The following is a 26047-nucleotide window of genomic DNA, read 5'->3' on the forward strand; positions in this document are numbered from 1 at the left end:
GCCTCTACAGCCCTGGGGGTTGATGGGGCTCCCTCCCCTGGCACCAGCCTTCTCTGCCACACCCCTACCCTTGCCTGGGGCCTGGCTACACAGGGATCCCTTTCTGGCCCAGTGAGGCATGTAACCCCGGGCTGACAGGCGTCCGGATGCCAGGGCAGCTTGGCTGGCCAAGGGTGAGGTCACGGGCTGAGCACTTGGTGCCTGGCCCCTCCTCCCTCCCATCAGAGTCTCACTCCTCACCCTGTGGGCTGCAAAATGCCCCCCTGCGACCTCTCTCCTGCATCACAACCGGATCTGGCCTTCCCTGGCAAGGCCTGGTGTATTAGTTTACTGTGGCTGCTGTAACAAATTACCATGTATTTAGCTTCTAATAAGGAGAAGGCAATGGCACCCCACTCCAGTACTCTTGCCTAGAAAATCTCATGGACGGAGAAGCCTGGTAGGCTGCAGTCCATGGGGTCGCTAAGAGTCAGACACGACTGAGTGACTTCACTTTCACTTTTCACTTTCATGCATTGGAGAGGGAAATGGCAGCCCACTCCAGTGTTCTTGCCTGGAGAATCCCGGGGACGAGGGAGCCTGGTGGGCTGTCGTCTCTGGGGTTGCATGGAGTCGGACACGACTGAAGCGACTTAGCAGCAGCAGCAGCAGCAGCTTCTAATAAAACAACACAAATGTTCTATCTTATGGTTCTGGAAGTCTGAAGTTGAAAATGGATCCTCCATGCTGTGTTCCTTCTGGTTTTTCTTTTTCTCTTCTTTTCTTTCTTTTTTTTTTTTTTTTGGCTATGCTTCATGGCATGTGAGATCCCAGTTCCCTGACCGGGAATCAAACCTGCATCCCCTGCACTGGAAGCAGGGAGTCTTAACCACTGAGCCACCAGGGAAGTCCCTGCCTCTGTTCCTTCTGGAGGCCCTAGAAGAGAGAAAATTCCCTTGCTTTTTCTGGCTTCTAGAGACCACCTGAATTCTTCAGCTCTGGGCCCCTTCCTGCATCTTTAAAGCCAGCAGTGCGTCATCTTCAAACCGCACTGCCTTTCTGACCTCAGTTCCCATGGTCACATCTGCTCCGACTGACGCTCCTGCCTCCCTAGAAAGTGAAAAGTGTCTGACTCTTTGCCACCCCATGGACTGTGTAGCCCACCAGGCTCCTTCGTCCATGGAATTTTCCAGGCAAGGATACTGGAGTGGGTTGCCATTTCCTTCTCCAAGGGATCTTTCCAACCTAGGGATCAAACCCCAGTCCTCCACATTGCAGGCAAACGCTTTACCATCTGAGCCACCAGGGAAGCCTCCTAGAGGACTCTTGGAATCATTGTTCCATCCAGATAATCCATAATAACGGCTTGTTTTGAAACCCTTGATGTGGTCTCATCTGCAGAGTCCCTTTGGCCGTGCGAGAGTCACTAGAGTGACTAGGACATGGGCATTTTTGGAGGACCATCATTCAGCTTACCACACCCAGCAGGATGCTCACCTCCTCTGTGTTTATGGCCCTTTTACCTGAACCTTGCTCTCTGCTAAATACCATGGACAAGGGACTTCCCTGATGGTCCAGTGGCTAACACTCCCTGCTCCCAGTACAGGAGGCCCTGGGTTCAATCCCTGGTCGGGGAACTAGATCCCAAATAAGAGTTCACATGTTACAACTTGAAGCTCCTGTGTGCCTTAGCGAAGATGGAAGACCCCGCGTGCTACAACTAAGACCCAGCGCAGCCAAAGAAATACATATTGAAATACAGTAGACACTGTGTACCACACCATTCCTAAGAGATGGTTTCAGATCCCTACTGTATGACGGAGAGCTTGCTGACTCTAGAGCCTGTGGGCTCGCTGTGCTCCCAAGGCTGCTTCCCCAGATTGGAAATGAACCCCTCCCTCCTGGGAATTCCCACCGGCCCCTGTGCTTTAGCTCTGAGCCCCTTGGGTTTGCATCTTGGTCTGGCTCACAGGCTGCCCCGAAGCAGGGGGTTGTGTCTTAACTCCTGGGGTCCTGGCATGGGGCATGGAGGAGCAGGCACATGGGCAAAGTCAGGATGGTAAGAAGAGAGAGGATTCTGTGGGCTGGGTTTTGTGGGCTCTGGCAGCCCCCCTGCCATGCATGTAAGGTTGTGCGTCTATTTTTCTGGGCTGAGGGAGCACCAGATTCTCAGAAGGGGGTTGACCTCTGAGGATCAACAAACCCTGCTCTGGCTGGTCCTCACCGGCCTTTTCTGGGCTCCCTTCTCTGAACCAGCCTTCTGCAAAGATTCACCCAGCCCCAGGGGCCGAGGCCAAGGAGGCTGTGAGGAGCTGCTGGGATGAGGGTTGGTTCATAGTGCGCTCTTCCTGCACTCAGTCCACGATTCAGTACTTCCTGCACTTCCACAGTACGGGGCTTCCCTGGTGGCTCAGACAGTAAAGAATCCGCCTGCAATGCAGGAGACACAGGTTTGATCCCTGGGTTGGGAAGATCCCCTGGAGAAGGGCATGGCTACTCACTCCAGTATTCTTGCCTGGAAGATTCCATGGACAGAGAAGCCTGGTGGGCTACAGACCATGGGGTCTCAAGGAGTCGGACTCAATTGCACAACTAACACTTTCACTTTCACACAGGATGCCACTCTCTGCCCTCCTCCCATGTCACCCCAACCTCTCCCCCACTCTCCGTATCTCAGTGTCCACTCTGACTTCCCTTATCACCTCCCAAGCCCCTGCCTGCCCCAAGGCTCCTGGCGGTCTCCACCCTTCAAGTTTTTCCTGTCCTTACCCTGCAGACATGACTTCACCTTCCTATCAACATCGACCCAGCCCAAAGGGAAAAGTGAGCATTCCTCACAGCTCTGCCCGAGCCAGGACTAGAACACTGCCCTCCCAGTTCGCAAGTGAGGCTTCTTCAGACACATTATTAGTTGTTATTATTATTATCATTGTTACTGTTAATGATAGAGTTTGATGAATTGCTTATTTCACATGGTGAAACAAGATGCTTGTTATAAGCAAACTGCTCCAACTGCTTGAGGCAACAGTATTTCTGATTTACCCCTCACCCTTGTTTTTATTCCTAGAAAAGTTTTGCAAGAAACTCCACCAGCCCCCCTCCCACAGGCAACCTGATCAGAGGTTACACCTGTGCTGGGAGTAGGGCCCAGAGCACAGAAACAAATAGACCACAGGCCACTTGTACCCACAGCCTGTGTTTCAGGGCAAGGGGACCCCAGGGCATTCAACTGGGCAGCCCTAAGCCTGGAGCCTGTCTGCTCCTTCCTTCCTTACCCAGCCCAGGTGCTGTGGTAGGTAAGGTAGAAGTGAGTCCCCAGTGTCAACTTTGCCATTTACATAATGAAAGCATCAGGTCTCAGGAAAGGAGGAGATCTGAGATGAGGACAGGAGATTGCTGTGAGGTTCCTCAGCCGGCTGCAGGAGGAGCTGGCCCTGGGTTGGGGCTGCTGGCTTCTCCTCTGGCAATAGAGGTTGAGTAGGGGGCCTCCCCCCATCCATGTCCTGACCAAACCTCACATGGATGCTGCCGTGGTGGCTGTGGTCATTCCCGCCTCGGCCCCATGGGCCCCTCAGCTGCTTCTCTGTTCCTCCCAGCACCTGAGGGCTGGGGGCATTGCCAGGAGGTTGGAAAGGTGGCAGGTCTCCACTCCCCTGCTGCGGAAAACGACTCGGTTTTCCTGGCCCTTGTGGGAAGGCTTCCTGCTGTCAAAAACCAAAGCCCAGCTGCAGTTTGCCCCAACCCCTGTTTGTGTGGGAGAAGGGGCCGAGCCCCAGTTTCGGCTCTCAATCTTTTTCCCCCACTGCCCTCTGATCCTGATCCTGGGTGGTCCCAGGGTCTGGGTAGGATGGGAGGGGCAGAGTAGGGACCTCAGCTCTAAGCAAGGCGTGTGCTTTTACACTGGGATGCTAGAACAAGGACACTTTTCCCTGGGGCCCACTCTGCCCTATAAAACTTAAACAGATCAACCTCACAGATGGTATCACTGCTCCTACCAGCCGCAACCTCTTTAATTCTACCTGCTGGGGAGAGTGCACCTTGCCGTCCCTTCCTGGGTAGGAATCCTCGTCTCCCAGCCACTTCTGTCTCTTACTCGTCCCTACCTGCTCCTGGTACCCTATCCCCCTCCAGTCTCTTCTGTATGCTCCCCCTAAACTTCAATCCCTCCACTCACCCCAGAGGCTTTATTTGTCACCCCTGGAATCATAACACCATGGTAATATGGCAGCAAACAGCTCCATAGTATTTTGTGTGCTATTTCTATGTATCCAAAGCATTTTGGGGACTTCCCTGGTGGCTCAGTGGCTAAGACTCTGCCCTCCCAATCCAGGAGGCCTGGGTTCGAACCCTGGTCAGGGAACTAGGTTTCACATGTTGCAACTAAAGACTCAGCGCAGCTATATATATATACATGCATTTCATGTATACAGTCTCATCTAGTGGCCCCAGTTACTAGTTACTCTATGGAGGAAGAGTTGTTGTTATCCCCATTTGGCAAATGAGGAGTCTGAATCACTGGAAAACAGTAAGGTTGAGTTAAGTCTAAGGACTGCAGAAATCAAGGAGCTAGAGAGCCCCAAAGCAGACGTTTGGCAACAGCTGTCCTTGTCAAAAGATGAAAGCACTCTTTTTCTTTTTAAAAAAATTGCACAGTAATGTGTGCAGCAGACCTCCCTGACCCTTGTCCCAGTCACTCCTAATCCCCAAGAGCTAAAGACACAAAGAGATGAAGTGCAGGAGGCTCCCTGCCAACCTGCCCCAGCTCCTCCACCCTGGGGGCCAGCTTGGTTCCTGGAGCCTCCTTCCTCTTACCACGCTGCTTCTCATTTGCCCCTATTTGTCTTCATCTCTCTTGGAGAAAGCAGGCAATCAGCCACAGGCACTGGCCTTCTGGGTGCTGGGGAGGTGTTCTGACCTCCTGAGCAGAGGAGCTCCCACCCCAGGCGTGAAATCTGACTCTTCTCAATGGTTTCTGCTGTGGCCCCTCCACCCTTCTGCCTCTGAGGGTCAAACCAAACTCCACTCCCAGGTGGTGGGCTCATGGCTGCCAGGGGCATCCCTGGAATGTGACCTCATCCTCTGTCCACAGAGAAGGGGTAGGAAATCTCAGAGCAAGGTTCAGAGGGAGCGTTAGAGAACAGCCAGGCTCAGGAAGGCTGGACAGGGCAGTGTCTGAGGGAAGATGTTAGCCAGGCCGCTGGGAGGAGCCGAGAGGGGACCTAGTGTAGGACTTAGGGAGAGTGCAGGATTCTTGGGTTATGGAGGTGTGGAACGTGTTGAAGCACTCTCCTGGGTGATGCATGTGGTACTGAATGTAAAAAGTTCTATTTTTCTGGTTAAAAAATAATGTTTGGACAAATCACTGAGTTTTCACTGAGGGAAAGTATTTTCAAAAGATGTATCTGATAAAGGACTATCATCCGAAATATACAAAGAATTCTTAAAACTCAACAAGCAAAGGAAATGGCTCAATTTTTAAACGAGCAAAAGAGTTGAAAGACATCTCACTGAAGAAGATGGTAAATAAACAAAGGAAAAGGTGTTCAACATCCTATGTTATCAGGGAATTCCAAACTAAAAAAGCAGAGTGATTCTGTTAGACATTCATTACAAGGGTTAAAATCTGAAACACTGACATTGCCAAATGCTACTGAGCATGTGGAGAAACAGGAACTCTGATTCACTGCTGGTGGGAATGCAAAGTGGGGAGACTGGTTGTTTCAAAACACTTTCTTACCATATGATCTAACAATTGTGTTCCTTGATATTTACCCAAATGAATTGAAAACATATGCCCGTACAAAAACCTGCCTATGAATGGTGTGGCAGCTCTATCATAACTGCCAAAACTTGGGAGGCAACCGGGATGTTCTTTAGTAGGTGGATGGATGACTAAATGTGAGAATGTGAGAATGGATAACTAAACTGTGGTTCATCCAGACAATGGGGTATCCTTCAGCACTAGGAAGAAAAGAGCTATTGAGGAGGAAACTTGGACACATATTTCTAAATGAAGGAAACCAGCTTGAAAAGGCTTCATACTATATGATTTCAACCAAATGACATTTTTGAAAAGGCAAAACATATTTTGGCCACCTGATGCGAAGAGCTGACTCATTGGAAAAGAGCCTGATGCTGGGAAAGATTGAAGGTGGGAGAAGGGGACAACAGACGATGAGATGGTTGGATGGTGTCACTGACTCAATGGACATGAGTTTGAGTAAACTCCAGAAGTTGGTGACAGACAGGGAGGCCTGGCATGCTGCAGTCCATGGGGTCACAAAGAGTCGGACACGGCTGAGGGACTGAACTGAACTGAATGGAGACACTGAAAGGATCAGTCGTTGCCGGGAGCTGGGGAACAGAAAGCAGTAATCTAGGTGAGACAGTGATGGTGATGGAGGGTGATAAGGGGTGACTGAGAAGGCTTTTAGAGATAAAGCTGCCTGGGTTTGCTGGTGAATTAGATGCAAGGGTGAGAGCAAGCGAGGAGTCAGGAAAAACAGTTAGATTTTTGGTTAGTCAACTGAGGAGGGGAAAGTAGTAACATTACATAAAATAGGGAAGAATGAGGGAGACTGAAGGGAAAGTTCTCTCGGTGGAGAGGTTGGCTGGTGTTTTGTGGGAAATGACTAGGGGAAAGAGCTATGTTTTGGACATTAAGAAGCATTTCTTAGTTGAGCAGAGAGGTCAGGTAGGAGGTTAGACAATAGGAATCTGGAGCCCAGAAGTCAGAGTTGGTATTTAAAGCCAAGTTACCAGATGAGATTGCCTAAGCAAGACTATATACCATATGTGGAGGGGGCTGAGCAGCAGAGGAGGGGAGCCGGGCAGGCACTGCGTCTCCAGAGCCAAGAGGAGTAAGCGACAGAGGAAAAGGTGATGGAAGGTGTCTACTGTTTCAGGGAAGTCAAGAAAGAAGATTCAGGTCCACTGCACTTGGTCTTGACAGGAGCTGATTCAGGATTGCAGTGGGATGGAGGCCATGCTGGAGCAGGAGGTAAGGAAGTAGAGATGATGGGGCAGACAGCTGGAGAAATTCTGCCGTGAGGAGCAAAGCAGTAGGCCAGTTGCTTGGCTAGTGCTTCTTACCACTGCTTTCCCCTACCTGTTGATTCTTGTGCTCTGTTACGCTACATTAAAAAAAAATCATTGTGTATTGCTTATATGTGGAATCTTAAAAAGTTCAACAGGGATCTCCCTAGTGGTCCAGCGATTAAGTGGGTTTGATCCCTAGTGAGGGAGTTAAGAGATCAAATTGCCAACATCCGCTGGATCATGGAAAAAAGAAGGGAGTTCCAGAAAAACATCTATGTCTGCTTTATTGACTATGCCAAAGTCTTTGACTGTGTGGATCACAATAAACTGTGGAAAATTCTGAAAGACATGGGAATACCAGACCACCTGACCTGCCTCTTGAGAAACCTATATGCAAGTCAGGAAGCAACAGTTAGAACTGGACATGGAACAACAGACTGGTTCCAAATAGGAAAAGGAGTACGTCAAGGCTGTATATTGTCACCCTGCTTATTTAACTTATATGCAGAGTACATCATGAGAAACGCTGGGCTGGAAGAAGCACAAGCTAGAATCCAGATTGCCAGGAGAAATATCAATAACCTCAGATATGCAGATGACACCTCCCTTATGGCAGAAAGTGAAGAGGAACTAAAAAGCCTCTTCATGAAAGTGAAAGAGGAGAGCAAAAAAGTTGGCTTAAAGCTCAGCATTCAGAAAACGAAGATCATGGCATCTGGTCCCATCACTTCATGGGAAATAGATGGGGAAACAGTGGAAATAATGTCAGACTTTTCTTTTTTTGGCTCCAAAATCACCGCAGATGGTGATTGCAGCCATGGAATTAAAAGACGCTTACTCCTTGGAAGAAAAGTTATGACCAACCTAGATAGCGTATTCAAAAGCAGATCCGTTACTTTGCCAACAAAAGTCCATCTATTCAAGGCTATGGTTTTCCCAGTGGTCATGTATGGATGTGAGAGTTGGACTGTGAAGAAGGCTGAGCGCTGAAGAATTGATGCTTTTGAACTGTGGTGTTGGAGAAGACTCTTGTGAGTCCCTTGGACTGCAAGGAGATCCAACCAGTCCATTCTGAAGGAGATCAGTCCTGGGTGTTCTTTGGAAGGAACGATGCTAAAGCTGAAACTCCAGTACTTTGGCCACCTCATGCGAAGAGTTGACTCATTGGAAAAGACTCTGATTCTGGGAGGGATTGGGGGCAGAAGGAGAAGGGGATGACAGAGGATGAGATGGCTGGATGGCATCACTGACTCGATGGACGTGAGTCTGAGTGAACTGCAGGAGTTGGTGATGGACAGGGAGGCCTGACGTGCTGTGATTCATGGGGTCGCAAACAGTTGGACACGACTGAGTGACTGAACTGAACTGAGGGCGTTAAGATCCCACCTGCTTTTCAGCCAAAAAGTCAAAACATAAAATAGAAATACTATTGTAACAAATTTAATAAAGACTTTAAAAATGGCCCATATAAAATGTTCTCTAAAAAAATAAATAAAAATTAAAAGTACAACAAACCAGTGAATATAACATAAAAAAAGTAGACTCTCAGATATAGAGAACAAACTAGTGGTTATCAGTTGGGGTGCAATATAGCGGTGCGGGAGTGGGAGGTTCAAAGTACTGGGTATAAGATACCGGCACACAGATGTAGTGTACAACATGGGAAATACAGACATTATTTTGTAATAACTGTAAATGGAAAGTAACCTTTAAAATTATATAAAAATAAATCATTGTAGCTTTGTAATATAGTTGAATATTTATGTAAATGGATATATACCACCCGAGGAGCAAGTTTTTGCCATATATCCCATTTGTCACTCTTCTATCCCCAAAAGTGCTCAAGTATTTTTGCCTGTTATTCTTACAGCTGAGCTATAGAATAACTATTTCAAAATTTTTAAAAATCTCATTGATATTTTAATTGGAATAGTACTCAACATATGTCAAGTTGGAAAGAATTAATGATTTTATAAAATAATGAGAAGTTCTACCCAGAAACGAGATTTGTTTCTCCCTTGGTCAAGGCCTTTTTCAATTTTTTCAGTTTTATTGAGGTACAGATTGACACACAAGGTTGTGAGATAGGTGAGCATGTCCTGTGACGATCTGGCACGTGCACACACTGCGGAAGGATTCTCACAGCCTCTTATAGCTCTCATACAGTTTTGTAGGTTTCTTCACCCAGGTTTCTTTCATTTCCTGTTAAGTTTCTTTCCTTCCTTAATGCATTTTGCCTATATCAAATGGGATATTTCTCCCAGATCTTGTATAGAAAAGCTATTGATGGAGATATTTAGCTTTAACCTGCTGCTGCTGCTAAGTCGCTTCAGTCGTGTCCCACTCTGTGCGACCCCATAGACGGCAGCCCACCAGGCTCCCCCGTCCCTGGGCTTCTCCAGGCAAGAACACTGGAGTGGGTTGCCATTTCCTTCTCCAATGCATGAAAGTAAAAAGTGAAAGTGAAGCCGCTCAGTCGTGTCTGACTCTTAGTGACCCCGTGGACTGCAGCCCACCAGGCTCCTCCATCCATGGGATTTTCCAGGCAAGAGTACTAGAGTGGGGTGCCATTGCCTTCTCTATTTAGCTTTAACCTAATCAGTTTTTTCTAATGGGTTTCCAAGTGTTTCACAGTGTAATGCTATTTTGGCTTCTCATTTACTCTTTTCCAATATTTCATACTTATGTTTCTTCTTCCTCCTTCTATTCCTCTTCACCTTCCTCCTCCTTTTTCTTCTCACATTTTTACATCTCAATTCGGCTACAAATTGCAAAACAAAGTTGTGCTGGAGAAAGCATTGATAGAAGAATCTCTACTTCTAATTTTAATGAGAATTTCTCTTGTGCTTGACAGTTCAGTATGGGGTTAGCTGTTCTTTTGAAATATAATTTTTATCAGTAAAGGTGATATCCTCCCATTATTCTTTTTTGAATATCTTTTGAACATCTAGTAAAATGAGAAAATGTATTTTTTGTAATGGGCCTGTTGATATATTATTTAGTGCATTTAAATTTTTATTGAAAAAGGTATTGGTATCATACATTCAAAAGTTTATAAAATTATATGTAAAAAATAAAGTATATATGATATTATAAAAATATACTAAAATGGACACTCATGTATCTACCACATAAGGTGAGAAATAGAACATGACCAGCATCTCATCTTTTATTTTGTTTTTTTGGCCACACAGTGAGGCATGTGGAATCTTAGTTCCCTGACCAGGGATCAAACCCACGCACCCTGCAATGGAAGTGTGGAATCTTAACCATTGGACCACCAAGGAAGTCCCTCCTTTCCTTTGGGAGGAAGGAAGCATCTTAGAAGCCCCCTGAGTTCCCTTCATCCAGTCTTAACCAGTCCCGGGTTATGTCCTCCCCTCCCCTAGGAAATGAGTCTCTTGATGTTTAGGTTAATCTCTTCCTTGCTTTTGTTTATGGTTTCACTGCATCTGCGTATTTTCCTAAACAGGGCTGAGAAGGAAACATAATCCTAACTGTGAAACGAAAGGCCACTCTTGCACTCTTCCAGGATGAGAGATGCTGAACAGAGCTTCTGGGTTTTGGTGTGACTTTGGCGTCCCTGAGAGTTTACAAGACCCTTTGCTGGGGATAACTGTGGAGCACATCTCGAGGGAGTCCTGAAAAACACAGAGCTCACTGCGGTGAGAGCTGTAGCTGTGAACTAGACCTCGGACATCTGGATGGAATATGCTCAGGGCAGTAGGCTGCTCTGTGCTCTCTGCTTCTTCTCCTTTTAAACACTTTTTATTTTATATTGGAGTATATCTGATTCACAATGTCATGATAGATTCAGGTACACAGCAGAGAGACTCAGCCATGCACATATGTGTATCCATTCTTCCCCCAACTCCCTCCCATCCAGGCTGCCACACAACAGTGTGTGCTCTCTGCTTCGGAGCTCACTCCCATCTTCTCTCAGGAGCAGGCCACAGTGGAACCCTTCCTCAGCAGGTGTGGAAGGGTGAACAGCAGCCTCACTGTACTCAGTCAAGACAAGGCAAGTACTGCAAACACTGACCGGGGCAGGCTCACCCAGATATTCTGAGCTGAGAGTCTAAAGATGGTGCAAGGATCTGGTGTCAAGGATAGTGGTGACAACTGTCAACGCGTCCGTCTCTTGAGTCAGTCACGCTGCTCCGGTCTGAACCCATGTCCCTTTACATGAGGCACATGGCTGATGCCCTGGAATCCCCCTTCACTATCTTCCCAGGAGATCCTTTTGCGTCTCTCCTGTGACGGATTTCCTATGCTTTCCAGAAAACCTGCATGAAAGATAAACTTTTTGAAATCTTGTGTTTCTGAAAAATCTATATATTCTATCTTTTTACTTGATAGATAACTTGAATGAATCCAAATCCAAAGCCTTTCTTATATGTAATCCTTTGTATGTTACTTTTTTTTTTTCCTTTTTGAAAGTTTCTTGACTCTTCTCTTTAATTGGCCTGGGTATGGGTTTATTTTCATCCAGCCAACCCTTGTAATCCAGTAACTCATATCCTTCTGTTCTGGAAAATTTCCTCCAATTAGTTCATTGGTGATTTCCTCCCTTTCAGTTTTCTCTTTTTAGAATTTATATTATTTCTATTTAGATTATTTCTATTATCCTGAAAGTGTCCTTTAAAATTCTTATCAACAAGAACGTACTTTATAGCACAGAGAACTCTACTCAACCCTCTGTAATGGCATATTTGGGAAAATAATCTTAAAAAGAATAGACATATGTATATGTATAACTGATTCACTTTGCTGTACACCTGAAACTACAATAACACATTGTAAATCAACTATATTCCAATTTTTAAAACGCTCTCATCTTTCCTCTCCCACATTCCCACATTTTCTATCTCTTTGTACGTTTGTTTTACTTTCCAGGGAGATTCAGTCAGCTTTATCTGCCTGTCTTTCTGTTGATTTTTTTGTTTCTGCTGTCAGGATTTTATTTCTCAAGACATAATTGTTGCTTTTGCTATTCTCTGGCTGTTTCTTTGTATAGCACCTTGTTCTTGTTTCATGGATGCAGATCTTATCCCTCTAAGGATACTGTGGTCTTTTTGACCCTCTCTTCTCTCTGGGTAGTCTGTTTCCTCGAAGTTACTTTTTTTCTGATTGTTTTGTTACTCTCTTCTGCCTTCGAAAATTCCCTAGATGTCTGGCAATCTTTGGCTATGATTAAGATTGTGGGGATGGGAGGGCGGCTAGTCAGAAACTCTGAGCTCAGAAAGAGGCTGGGTTTGCCACTGCAGCGTGGGCTAGCTGGGCTGTTTCTCATGTCAGTAACTTTAGGTCTTTCCTCTTGGACTGGTGAAATACCCAAGAGTAGTGTCATCTCCTGTCTAGGTCCTACTCCTAGCACTTGGGGAGCCTGATGGTGACAGAAAGCTCAGCATCTCTGCATTTCACCATTCCGTCTGGCAAGGTCAACTGATCCTTTGGATTTCAGTATTTTTCAGTGTGGTATCTCCATTGACAACTGTGCTCCAACCCAGATACCTTCTATCTTATCTTCAGAAGAAAACTCCCCAGACTCTCGCTGGGATGTGAGAGGAGCTGTTGCCCAGGGGTTTGGAGCTAGGGGAGAGATGGAGGAATCTAACTGCCCATTCTGGCCCTTATCCTAGCAACCTCTTCCACCTTTCACTTCTGGGAATCCATAGGTACCACGGAGTTCTCCATGCCTCTGAGAATCTTGCAATGCAGATCCAGTAGGCTTTCAGCTCCTGTCAGCCGTGATAGCTGACATGACTTTTTCCTTGGCACCGATAAGTCAGTGCTGGTCTGCCATTCTGCTTCAAAAATGTTGTGGCTGTTGTCTTTTTCCATGTTCTCTCTATCCTTGTAGGTTTATCTCTTGATTTAAAAAACCTCTTTATTGAAGTTTTAGTGGGGTTTTGGGAAGGAGTAAAAGTAGATGTACACAGTCAATTACCATCTTAACCCAGAACCCTAACTTCCCTTTACAACATGTTTTTAAAAATATAATTCCTGGGAATCACCTTCCTTGGCCATGGAGGGCTGTTATTTTAATGTATTGGGGTATGTTTATTTCTGTCTTTCCATTTAGAAGTCTTTCTGTGAACATGATTAGCAGGAAATGAGCCTTTCTATGAGGAGGATTAAAGGAAAATGTCTCTAGTGGGATAACTTTTATTAAGTATATAAGAGAAGCCCAGAGGCTGGATCTCAGTATGCAGTCTCCAGGCAGCCTCTAAATGACAAGGTGGGGTGAGGGTGAGTTTCCCTACTAGAGGAAGGACCCTATAGCGATCCCTGAGGGTGCATCCAGGGAATGCCCTTGGCAATGTTTTGTTTAGAGACTCAGAATAAATCCCGGATTTCATCAGTGATGTGCCCTGGAAGGGTGGGGGGTGTTCAGTCAGTGGCCTGATTTTATCTTACATCAATTGTGGGGATTCTGTAATAAGAAAGTGAGCCCTGGATGCCTTTCTGAAATGCTACCCATTGCCCATTTAGGCCCCAGAATCATTCATTCATTTGTTATTCATTTTGCTAATACATGGTGAGCGTGCCCCTGGGCCAAGTGCTATGCTGGCAATACCTGAGACGGACCTGCCCTAGGTAACTCTTTAAGCACCCACTCCCCAATCTTACCGAGCAGCAAGTTAGAGGGATCAGGGTAACATCCAAGGCTGTAATCTGGTGACACATTTTCTCTCTATGCAGCTTGTGATGAGGACTAAAGTGAGGAGATGCCTAAGCACCCACCATGGTCAGATGTCTGGGTTTTTCCAGGACAGCATTATATGGTGCAGAGAACCCACTGTGTTGTGTGTTTTCCTGATACTTTCAAATAGGAACGTTTTGGGGATTTAGAGATTCAAGTCTGCATAAACCAGCCAGTATTACTTAAATCAGTCACTGCAACAGAACCACAGGGTCCCTGAAGTGTCCACAGTAACTGCCCTGCTCATGAATAATTTTCCACACTGGCCTGGGTGCACTTATATTCCTAGGCTAACACTCTTTGACGGAGAAGGCAATGGCAACCCACTCCAGGACTCTTGCCTGGAAAATCCCGTGGACGGAGGAGCCTGGAAGGCTGCAGTCCATGGGGTTGCTGAGAGTCGGACATGACTGAGCGACTTCACTTTCACTTTTCACTTTCATGCATTGGAGAAGGAAATGGCAACCCACTCCAGTGTTCTTGCCTGGAGAATCCCAGGGATGGGGTAGCCTGGTGGGCTGCCGGCTATGGGGTCGCCCAGAGTCGGACACGACTGAAGTGACTTAGCAGTAGCAGCAGCACTCTTTGACTTCACTGTTCTCCTCTTGCCCATTATTAGAAACAAGTTGTAAACCACTTCTCACAAGGCTCTTTAAGTGTTGTTGTTGTTGTTGTTGTTGTTGTTGTTGTTTTGAGAACTCAGTCTTAGCAAAAAGAAATGTTACACACGGATTGAGCCTTGGCTGTTCATCTATGAAATGGAGGCACTTCTAACTATTGAAAGCCATCAGGTGATGGAGAAGACAGCAGAGAGACTGAGTTCAGGTTGCCAAACTGTGCCATCTTGGACAAATTCCTGAGTTATTTTTTCCCCCAAGCCTTAATTTACCTATCTGTGAAATGGGTACACCCACAGAGTTGTTGTCAGGGACTAATGAAACAAGGGGTGTGGACATGCTTATTACACTTTCCACTCACGGCTTAATAAACATAGTGGTTCTTCTTGCCCGGGTGCCACCCTGGGCAGGCTGCGGTGTGTGTGCACGTGCGCATGTGTGCACACGAGTGTGCACGCGGTGCTCTAGCCCGCGGTGTTTCCCGGGGAGGGCATGCGAGTGGATGTGTGTGATGGGCCGCCTTGGGAGCGTGCGGCTGCCGGCACCAGGCTGAGAGCGCGGCACCGGCGCCCGCCCCGGCCGGCGGGCAGCGCTGAGTGAATGAGCGCGCGTGGGGACGCAGGCACAGAGGCGGCGGCGGCTCGGGGCTGCGGTGCGCGCCCTCCTGCCGGCCGCGTTGGGGGCGGACCGCGGGCCGCGGGCCGCGGGCTGAGGGAGGAGGAGGGGAGAGGGCGGGCGCGCGGGGCGGGAGCGCAGGAGGCGGGGAGGGCGGGCAGAGCGCGGCTGCCGCGGAGCCCGGCGCGGGCGGCTCTGCCGGGGAGCGAGGCTCGCAGCCAGGAGGCGGCGCGGCGGGTGGGAGCGCGGAGCCCGAGCCGGGCCGGGCCGCCCGCCTGGGGCCAGCGCTGCGGGCCGGGGCCGGGCCGCGCCAGACTGGGGGCCGCGCGTCGGCGAAGCTGCCGCGACCGGGACGAGCCGAGGGGACGTCGGGCCCTGGGAGCACCGGCCAGACTCGGTGGAGCGTCGCCCAGCCTGGCGCCTGGGTCGCCGCGACCGCCCCTTTTCCGGGGACTTGGCCGAGGAGACCCTCCTGCGGGAGAGGAGCAGGTCTGCTGTCTGGGCAGGGGGAGAGGGAGGTGTGTGCGCGCGCGCGTGTATGTGTGTGCGCGTGTGCCTGTCTGTGGGGGTGGGTGTGTAGGAATGTGCATGTGGGGGGAGGGATGATGGTGTGTGATGTGTATCTGTGTTCTGACTGTGCGAATGTGTGTAGGGGTGTGTGTGCCTCTGTGTATACTGTGTGTCTGTGAGGTAGGGGTGTGTGTGTGTGTGAGACAGAGCAGGCTGGAAGCTCACAGAGCTTGGAACTGAACCCATGTAGGAGGGAGGGGGCTTGACAGGACTGAATGTGTGTGTGTTTGTGTGTGTGTGCACTTAGGCGCAGGGATGTGTGAGGGGTGAGCAGGTGAGTGTGGGTCAGGGTGCTAGGTGTGGCCGTGTGTGTGAGGTAACAGTGGTGGGTACACATGTGTGCCCCCTGGCTTCCCCTCCCCTTCCCCTTCCAGCTTTGTGTGCCTGGGGTGGGTCAGGCGTGTACTGCAGCCCGCCCTCGGTCCACTGCCTGCCTGGCCATCTTTCCCTCAGGAAGCCAGGGATGGCCAGGCCATCCCTCCCCCCAGTACTTCTAGGGTTAAGGGATGGATAGCAAGCCAAAACCCAGGCAAGAGGGAAAAGGCTGAAGGGGCAGAGCTTCTGCCAGCCTAGGGCACCCTGCTTCCCTGGCCAGAGCCGCTTTCTCCAACCTCTGCCATCACTTACCCTGTGCTTTATCCCTCCAGGGCTCCCTGGGTCTGAGTAAGAGTGAGGCTGGAGCAGGGGTGGGAATAGGGGGACACTCATCTGTGAGGGGAGCTTGTTCACAGTTCTGTTACCAGAAGGGTGCCTGAACAGATACTCTAGGGCAAAAGGAGGAAAGAGGGAAGAAAGGAAGGGAGGGGATCAGAGTCTGGGAGTCAAGTCCACGCACTCTGTTATCAGTCAAGAGTGAGGGCAGCTGGATGCAGTCAGACCCCAGGCCTCAGACTGAGCAGGCAGGGGTGGGGGGTGGGCACTTAGGGAGAAGGAGCCTTGGCTGGAAGGGAAGGGCAACTGCAGGGGAGAGACTGGTGCTGGGGCCTGAATGTTTAGCAAGAAGCTGGCTACTCTCCTTGGGCAGAAGCCTTTGTGTCTTGCCCCTACCACCTGCTTCTCCTGGATCTGCAGCCTCTCTTGGAGGCATCGGATTCCAACCCGCTAGGGCTCATAGCACTTCTCTCTCCAGGACCTTCGTGCGCAAAGGTGCAGAAGACCCAAGCTCGCGGCCCCACCAGGCCATGGCAGGGTACGGCTATCTGGGGCTGGGGCTGTTCTGCTGGGTCCTGCTTGCTGTTCCTGTGGGCCCCCAGCCTGCCTCCTCTGTCCCAGGAGCCCCTCTCACCACTTTGACCCCCCCGCCCCAGAGTGAGGCCTCTATGCTCTCTCTCAACCTGGGACTTAACTTCAAATTCCACCTTCGGGGACCAGCTGCTGTCTGGGGGAACGCTGTCACGGAGACCCAGGCACTTTCTCCCAGGCCGAGCCGGGAGCCCAAGGAAGAGGCAGCCAATGGGCTGAGGACTGACCCGCTTTGGGAACTGCTGGTGGGCTCTCTCGGAAACTCCCCCCCAGAGTGGGGCTCTGCAGAAGGCAGCTCTACTCCGTGGGCCTCCTCCCCAGCTCTAGAGTCCGCATCCCTCCTCTCGCGGCCCGCTGACAGGCCCACTGCACCCTATCGGCCCGGGATGGGCACTGTGACCTGGGACACTGCTCTGACAGCCACAGCGCCTCCATCCAGTGTTCCCAGGCTCCGCCAGAGTGAGCTGGAGCTGAAGTTTGATGTGGCGCTGAGAGCAGGCGCAGCCCCTACGCTCGGGCATCGAACGCTGCCCCTGCTGCCCAGCCTGCGAGCCAGCCTGGCAGAGATTGCTGGGCGCCTGGGACCCTTTGGTGAGTACCCACCACCTCCCGAGGAGAGCTGCTGCTGGGCCATCCGGCAGGTAGGAGGAAGCTTCAGCATGGGGCTCCTTTTGCAGGGTTCTTTGGCACTACAGTGTCCCCGCTCCGGAACTTATCAGGCCCGAGCCCCCCAGGCCCAACTACATCCCCAGGCTCTGCCTCTGGAGTTTCAGATTCTCCAGGTGAGTGTCTACTTCTCTGCAACAAACGTTTATAGAACACCTCTAAATGACAGTGCCTCCTTTTTTCTCTGACTTAAGGGGAGCTTGCATTCCTTCTCCCAGGCCCTGGGATACAGCCACTGCTCCCGTGGGAAATGCCCTCTTTGTCATACAAAGTCTGGTTTGGCTCTTGTAGTTTAGCTTCTGGTATACATGTGGCTGGTCTTCCCTGGTAGCTCAGCTGGTAAAGAATCTACCTATAATGCAGGAGATACTGGTTTGATTCCTGGGTTGGGAAGATCCCCCTGGAGAAGGGATTGGCTACCCACTCCAGTATTCTCGGGTTTCCCTGGTGGCTCAGACTGTAAAGAATCCGCCTGCAATGCTGGAGACCTGGGTTTGATCCCTGGGTTGGGAAATCCCCTGGAGGAGGGCATGGCAACCCATTCCAGTATTCTTGCCTGGAGAGTCCCCGTGAACAGAGGAGCCTGGTGGGCTACAGTCCGTGGGGTCGCAAAGAGTCGTACACGACTGAGCGGTGAAGCATAGCACGGCACATCCATGCGGCTGGGCTTTCTAGGTGGCACCGGTGGTAAAGAACCCTGCTGCCAATGCAGGAGACGTGAGAGACGGGGTAACCCTGGGTGGGGAAGACCCCTTGAGGAAAGAAATGACAACCAACTCCGGTATTCTTGCCTGGAGGAGCCTGGTGGGCTACAGCCCCTAGGGTTGCAAAGAGTCAGACATGACTGAAGCCACTTAGCATGCACACACGCATACATGTGGCTCCAACTCCTGGGACAGTGTCCCCTTTTGGTCAAGCTCTGAGAAAGGACTTGATTTTCTCCAGAGTTCCAGAGGCCAATGCCCAGCTGGCACTCTAGCCCTAATGTGCTCCCTTCGCAGGATTCTTTGGCACCACTCTGTCCCCGCCCCCATCCCCCCAAGAAAGAAAGCTCCCAAGTCCAAGGCCACTGGAACCAGCTGCTTCTCTAAGCTCTGCGTTAATTGCAACAGCATCACTAGGTAAGTGTCCAATTCATTTGAACTTGACGATTATTTATTGAGCACATACTATGTGCTAGCCATGCGCTGACATTCTGGGATCCTTTCATTTGATGGTCATCATGCTCATGATCACTATTCTCTTCATCATCACCATGGAGATGTATATTAATGTTCTGAGAGCAAGTGCTGCTGAGGATGGTCCCACAGAGTTACACAGCAGTCCTCTGGGAGTTTTGTAATCATAGGCAGAGCAGGATGTAGACAGATGTATCAGGGCAAACAGACTCAGGAACTTCTTCATGATTTCCACAGCCTCAGTACTAACCCCGCCCTCCACTTCAATCTGCCTGGCCTGCCTCCCGCGCTCCCACTCTGAGCTTGGGGCTCTCTCCTTTGCCGTCTGATCTGACATGACATGCTGTCACATATGGGCAGAGCAGGGCCCCTCATTGGGAAGACATTGAAGAGATGATCCTGAGCAGACAGGCACCACCCTTGTCAAGGGAGCCCTTAGAACATGCGTGGAGGCAAGCTGCTGGTGCAGAGGAAAGACCAGGGGCTGCGGGGTCTTGAGACCTGGCTTTGGATCCCAATCTGCTTCCTAACTGGCCAGTGGCCCCACCCTCCTTTCCCCTCCTCAATGATGGCTGGATAGGCTATTTAAGTTCTTTGAGCCTTAATTTTCTCATATATCTAGGGTTTAGTAATAGTGCATATTTTGCTATTGTAAAGCTTCCACGTAATGTAAATTTCGGGCATGAGGCTGGTCATGAAGTATTAGCTCATTAAATAGTATCTGTTAATGTGGTTCCCCCCATTGTGTTCCAAATGCACTTCCAGGTATACCTCTCAGACACTGCAACTGTGGCCCCAAAATGTGATGGGACAGCACATACTGTAAAAGGCAGAGGACACGCTGCTGGGGGAGGGGTTCTGGTAGGTGAAGCCAAGGGAGCCATACAAAGGGCTAACTGACTGGGAATGCTCTGAGCCACCCCACACCAGGAACTGGTGCGGCAAAGGAAACCACTGGTCCCCAAGCTTCTTCCAGCTCTAGACTTAACACAGCAACTGACTGTCGAGCACCTGACTGTCGCTCACTCCCTAGCGGTCCCAGCACTCCTGGGCATGTGGGTGGGAAGCCTGCCGTCTCTTCCCCATCCAGCCCAGTGAGCAGCAGTGGCAGGATCTGCTGTGGAGCTGGGGGCAGGCTCTGTGGCCTCAAGGGAAGGAGGCTGGCTGGCGGTCTGTCAGCCTTGGTGACAGCGCTGGCCAGGCAGGTTTAATGAGTCTGGACAGTATCAGAGGCAGCCCGGCCGGCTGGTGGCCCCACTCTCCTTCCCCCTCCTCACTGATGGCTGCAGGAAGCCAGTCTCTTCCTGGCTTTTCCTCCTGGATAAACCCCAGAGGGCTCCAGGCCTCCTGGAGAAAAGGCCAAAGGGTTTTTTTAATTCATGGCAGTACCTTCTGAGGGGAGTAGTGCCAAGTACTTAGGGGATAAAGGAATCTCTCTGTATCTTCTCTAGGAACTTTCTAACCTAGGTACAGTTAGCCTTTGACCCTAGGGCTTCTCTTCTCTAGTTCCTCTTTGGACCTGAAAGACGAATGTAAAAAAGCTGGCTTAAAATTCAACATTCAAAAAACTAAGATCATGGCATCCAGCTCCAACACTTCATGGCAAATAGATGGGGAAAAAGTGGAAGCATTGACAGACTTTATTTTCTTGGGCTCTCAAATCACTGTGGATGGTGACTGTAGCCATGAAATGAAAAGATGCTTGCTTTTTGGAAGAAAAGCTATGACAAACCTAGACAGCATATTAAAAAGCAGAGACATTACTTTGCCAGCTAAGGTCCGTATAAAGCCTTGGTTTTTCCAGTAGTCATGTAAGGGCATCTGAGGAGATCAAAACACGAGGGGTGAGGGAGAGTGTGTGTGTATTTGATCCCACTGCTGTCCGACTGGTTCTGCCCCACCCCACCCCACCAGCAAACCGTCAGTTCCAGCTGAATGATTCTCCATTTAATTCACTGCTGTGTCTTCAGTAGGTGTTTGGGGATGGTCAGTCTATCCAAATGGTGTTCTTCAAACAGGGTTCACAGAGTGAGACAATGTGTTGATGTTCACTGATTTGGCTAATTGTTGGCTTTATAAGGGACAACAGCCTTTTGTTAGTTAGATCAAGAATGAGTTTGAGGCCCCAGAAATGGTTACACTCACATGGACACACACCAATGACTGATGGGTGATGAACATTAGCCCATAATGATGAGACCAACAGCAGTTGTATATCGAATGCTGATTATGCACCAGGCTCTCCACAGAGCTTTGCACACATTGGCTATTTATCCTCATCACAGCCCTGCGCTCTTCCCCATTTCAGACTCGAGGCATGTGATGGGACAGGAACCAGGGAACATGCTGCCACTGAGCAGGCAGCCTGCTGTAAATATGTAGTGTTTTGGCAGCTCCCTCTCTGCGCTCTCCAGTTGCCCAGTTCTACCTTTCCCTCCCTTCTCTCCGGGACTGCTTTTGGGCCCCCTCACTCCTTACCCTTGTTCTCAGGACTCCTCAGTTTTGCATGTCCTAAGCTTGAGCTCAGAGAAGGCAATGGCAGCCCACTGCAGTACACTTGCCTGGAAAATCCCATGGGCAGAGGAGCCTGGAAGGCTGCAGTCCATGGGGTCGCAAAGAGTCAGACATGACTGAGCGACTTCACTTTCCCTTTTCACTTTCATGCATTGGAGAAGGAAATGGCAACCCGTTCCAGTGTTCTTGCCTGGAGAATCCCAGGGACGGCGGAGCCTGGTGGGCTGCCTTCTATGGGGTCACACAGAATTGGACATGACTGAAGCGATTTAGCAACAGTAGCAGCAGCTCAAGTGGGCACTGCCTGGGGTGGGGGTGGGTGGTGGGGGGAGTTCCTGGGGCCTTCCTGTTCTGTCCCACCGAGGCAGGGCTGAGTATGGCCAGGCAGTTGGGGCAGGGGTCTGCTTGTCAAGAGATCCTCCTTGCCTCATTCTACACCTGTCTCCTGTGCACCTCCCGACCCCCAGCTGGTTCCCCTATCCTTCACCACAATCTTTCTGCCTCCATCCCTGCCCGCAGCTGTGCTTCTGCCCAGCCTGCTAGGTGGGGGAGGGAGGTTTAGCCTGAAGCGTCTTCCCTTGCTGCCTGGCCAGGAGGAAAATCCTTGGGTCTAGCTCTTTCTCACTCCTCTCTTGTTCCAGGAGAGTAGCATGGGGGATCTTAGTCCTCACACTCTCTTACCTGACTTTCCTTTTCCCAAGGGATGTGTGGGGCTGGGAGCCCGAGTTAGCCCGAGCCCCCAAGAGTACCTGAGGGGCTCATTCGCTAAGATGGCATTTTATCCCACTATGATCCCCACAACTGTTCCTTCCTGGGAGTTCAAGGGTAGTCTTGAGACCTAGGGGAGTGATCTCAATGTCATCTTCTGTAAAAGGGGTGAAAACCAAAGGAGTATTAAGGGCCTCAGACTAATAGCTTGTAGTTGAGTCAGAATGGGGACCACGGCCATTGGTAGACTGAGGGTTAGAGGTATAGCAGGCAGGAAGGCCAATTGAATACGAAAGATTGCTAGCGACAGGAGGGTTGTATCACTTCCTCTGCTGTGTGTGTGCGCGCATGCACATGCACGCATGGTGGCCTTCCTTGAAGAGACTGGGAAAAGGGGGAAGCTATTGAAAACGGGCTGGAGAAGCTCCTTCTAGCACACCCAGGTGTGAGATGGGAGTCAGGGGTGCAGAAAAAGAGATAAGCAAAGTAGTAGTATGAGGTCGCTGTGCCATCAAGAAGAGGGGCTCAAACTGGTGCTCAGATCTGGATTTTAGATGCAGCTCTGCTAATGTGTAACCTTGGACAAGTCACTTTGCCTCTCAGTGCAGCCTGAATATCTTCACTTGGCAAGTATTCAGTGAGTATCTGCTGAACGCTAACTCTGTGCCAGGACCTTTTAGGGAGGAGTATTCGATGTGAGCAAAGCAAACAGAAATCCTTGTTCTCATGACTCCTCCTTCCTGGCAGGAGGGTTCAGTTAGAGGGGGCTTCTATAGCTCCCTCCACTTGTAAAATTCTGTGACCTCTTAAGAAAAACCCTTTCAGTGGAATCACAGTGTACTGAACAAAGCAGGCCTGGATGGGATGATGGGAGGGGCTGAGAGCTGAAACTCTGGAGGTGTTTGATATGGGAGGGGCCGGTGAGGGGCGGCCAGGTCCCTGAGTCTCATATTTATTTCAAGTCCTTCCTGGATGTCAGGAGGACTCCCATTGGCATACAGGCTACTGGCTGTATGGTGAGTAAGGGGAGGGTTGCACGAATGCCTCAGACGAACATTCTTTGCCCACAGAGTCCACCACCCCCACCTCTGGCCTGGACGACCCCTCTCCTGCCAGCCTTGGGAACCTTTCAGTGCACCCAGAGTGTGGGCCAGGGTCCTGCAGTATCAGAGAGCTGCCTGAACGCGAGGGGCAGCCGCCTGCGGCCCCCTTGCCCCTCTTCTTCCTGACGCTGGAGGCCGACTGGGCAGAAGCCAAGGCTCGCTGGGGTGTGGCCTGGGAGGCCCACGTGTACGGGGTAGGCGCGCTCTTCGGCCTGGTGGCCCTGCTGGCGCTGCTGGCGCTGGCCCTACTGCCCTGGCGCTGTCCGCCCGGCGCCCCCTGCCTGGCGCTGCTGGACATGCTCCTGCTCTCGGCCGGGACCACGCGGGCCTTCCCGCTCTTCTACGACGCCTACGGGCACCGCGACCGGCTGCCGGCGCTGGCTTGGCTGCTGCTGCAGGACCTCCCGCTGCCCTGCCTGGCCGCCGGCCTGGGCCTGGCCTGCCTGCTGCTGGCCCGGCCGCGCCCGCCGCGCTGCCCCGCCGGCCTGGCCGCGCTGCTGCTCCTGGGGTTGGGGCTGGCGGCTGCCGCCGCCCTTGGGAGCGCCGCCCACCGCCCGCTGCGGGCTCTGCGGCTCGCCTCCCGCGGGCTGCACGCCTTCCTCGCCGCCCTTCTTTCCGGGCTCCTGCTGGCGCTCTCCTGCTGGGGGGGCCGTCGGCGGCGGGCTGGAGCGCCCCTGGGAGGGGCCGGCTTCAAGGGCGCCACGCCTCTCCCGCAGGCGCGCAGCCCCTTCGGCCCGCGTGAGTCCTGGCGGCGCGCGGCGCGCACGGCCCCGGTGGCGGGCACCTTTGGGCTGCTGAGCGGAGCTCTGCAGGGCTACGAGGTGCTGCACGCCCTGGGCTACGGCGGCCAACCTGGCCTGGAGGGGCCCTGGCCCTGGTGGGCCTTCCAGCTCGGCCTGCGCCTCGGCGAGGTGGGCGTCGCGCTCCCGTTGGCGCTGCTGGGCCTCTACCCGGCGCTCTGCAGTCCCCGCGTGCCGCCGCGCTGCTGGGCCAAGCTCTTCCGCCTGTCCCCCAGCCACGCTGCCCCGCTGCTGCCCGGAGGCTGGGTCACCGGGGCCCCGGACAAGAAGCCGCTGGGGAGCGCCATCGCGCGTGGCGACGCGGAACTGCTGCAGCTGTGCGCCCTGGCCGGACCGGGCCCCGACCTCCTCCTCCAGGGAGCAGGCTGCCAGAGCTTCGACGGCGCGGCCGCCCACCCGGCGCCTTCCCCGGCCTCATCTCCCTGCAGCGATGACACAGTGGACTTCCGCCCGCCCTCCCCCATCAACCTGCGGCGCAGCATCGAGGAGGCCCTCTGCAGCGAAGCCCTGCTGGCGCCCGGCCTCTTCCATGTCCCGGCCTTCGGGGAAGCTCTGCCTAGCCTCGGCGTCTACCGCACCGCCTCGCTGGGGGCTCAGACCGGGGCCGGGCCCATTGGGAGGTCTGGGGAGGCCCCTGGCTCCCCGGCGCCCCGCGAGCTCCCCTCTCCCGGGACCTGGCCCGCGGGCAGCAGCGCCTCCTCCGGCTCGCTGTGCGGACTCTCGCGGGACAGCTCGTCCGTGCTCCTGTGCTCCAGCCCGGACAGGGCCCCGCGCTGTCCGCTCGTCTGCGTCCTCAGTCCCCCGCGGCCCTCAGGAAGCAGCCCCAGCCTCCCGGGAGGCTCCTACCAGGCTCTGTCCCCACCCTCCCGCGACTCCCCAGAACCTGCTCCTGAGCTGCAGGCCGAAGAGGCCTTGCTGCAGGAGCAATTTCTGGACGCCTGCCGACAGATTGACGAGCTGAGCATGGGCAGCGACACCATAGACCTGTGAAGAGGTGGCCCTCCAGCCACCCCCGATCGCACGCCCCCTTCTGGCGCCTGTTCTGCCCCCTCATCTCCCACTCCAGACCTGCACACTGTAACCCTTCCCCAATCCTGCCTGGCTCAGATACCTCTCCCGGCTTCCTTGCCCATCCAGAGATCCCTGGATGGGTGGGTCAGCAGCCAGGCTCTGTTGATGGGGAACTAGTGCCACCTTCTCTGGAGCCCCGGGGCGTTGATGCCCTCAGCTGCAATTCTAGGCTGGCAGGGGCCCCACTGTCCTTGGCATTCACCAGCAATAAAGCTCCAAGGTGCTCCACTCCAGACCACCACTTCCCACTCTGGTGCTGAGTGAGAGGGGCTGTCCTTAGAAGACCTCAGGACCCACCTCTGTCCCCAGACCCACCTCTGCTACGCCCAGGAATCCCATCCCTGCTGAGTGAGACTCCCATGTCCTCCATATGATCCTTCCCCATAGAAGGGTCCATGGCCCATCTAGGAGACTCTGCAGCAGTTGGGTGGGAGGTGAGCGCTTTCAGAGTTAATTTATCAATAAAATATTTTCAGAGGAGAAAGGTCTGACCTTCTTGGAAAAGCCTAGATGAGGCAACAGCAGCAGTGGTTCTGCAAGAACAGAAAGAGCAGCAGTGTTTGGGTGGGGTGGGTCCATCTCACACCCTAGTGAGTCCTGACCCAAGCGAGTCTTATCCTCCACATGACCTTTCCCCATAGATGGCTCCATGGCCCATCGGGATGGGTGAAGGTCCTGGGAGTGGCCCCTTGAAGATCCTTCTGACTCCCCAGGAAGTGGCTTTTCAGAGATGGAACACAGCTCTGAGAGGTGAGGCAGAAACTCTGCAGTAGTTGGTGGAAATGTCTGTATTCCTAAGGACCTAGCTTTACATCCTGGGGGACAACTGGTTAGGGACTAGTTAGTGGCAAAGTCCTTCATGGAAACGTTGATATGCATCTCAAGAGCATGATCACCTTGAGCTGGGATTCCCAGTAATCTCCCTGCCACATATCTAGAGTAATTCACAGAGGCCTTTTGGATTCACAGAAGAAATTGCTCGCTCCATCTACCAACAGGACCTCTTCAAGTCTGCACTCACAACCCTCTTCCCTGGAGAACATTCATCTCCAACAGGTGCAGAGCCTCCCTGGGGAAAGCCTGTCTTCCCCAAGCCCCAGCACCATCCTACCCCTCAAAGCAGAGCTCACAGTGCAGAGACCCAGGAATACATCCAGCCACCAGGCACTCTAATCCCTCCCTTGTCCAGGGCATTTGGCTCTGAGCGCTGCAGTGTGCATTTGTCATTTGGCTCAAATGC

At 51.9% G+C, this 26047-nt stretch overlaps 1 protein-coding gene across 1 annotated transcript; it reads left to right on the plus strand.

The window, feature by feature from the left end:
- Window positions 15299-25287, plus strand: PRRT4 (proline rich transmembrane protein 4). The gene is made up of 5 exons (XM_018046967.1): window positions 15299-15444; window positions 16655-17358; window positions 17445-17549; window positions 18435-18554; window positions 22904-25287. The coding sequence occupies exons 2-5, from the start codon at window positions 16707-16709 to the stop codon at window positions 24724-24726; spliced, it is 2700 nt and encodes an 899-aa protein (XP_017902456.1). The 5' UTR covers window positions 15299-15444; window positions 16655-16706; the 3' UTR covers window positions 24727-25287.

Source organism: Capra hircus, chromosome 4 (genome assembly GCF_001704415.2).
Source record: "Capra hircus breed San Clemente chromosome 4, ASM170441v1, whole genome shotgun sequence".
Taxonomy (NCBI): Eukaryota; Metazoa; Chordata; class Mammalia; order Artiodactyla; family Bovidae; genus Capra; species Capra hircus.

Bases quoted from the DNA above. Each gene is read 5' to 3' on its own strand.
- PRRT4 (XM_018046967.1), top strand. From the start codon at position 16,707: ATGGCAGGGTACGGCTATCTGGGGCTGGGGCTGTTCTGCTGGGTCCTG. The intron at 17,550-18,434 runs GTGAGTGTCTAC...CTCCCTTCGCAG, and splicing joins TGGAGTTTCAGATTCTCCAG to GATTCTTTGGCACCACTCTG. The intron at 18,555-22,903 runs GTAAGTGTCCAA...CTTTGCCCACAG, and splicing joins AATTGCAACAGCATCACTAG to AGTCCACCACCCCCACCTCT.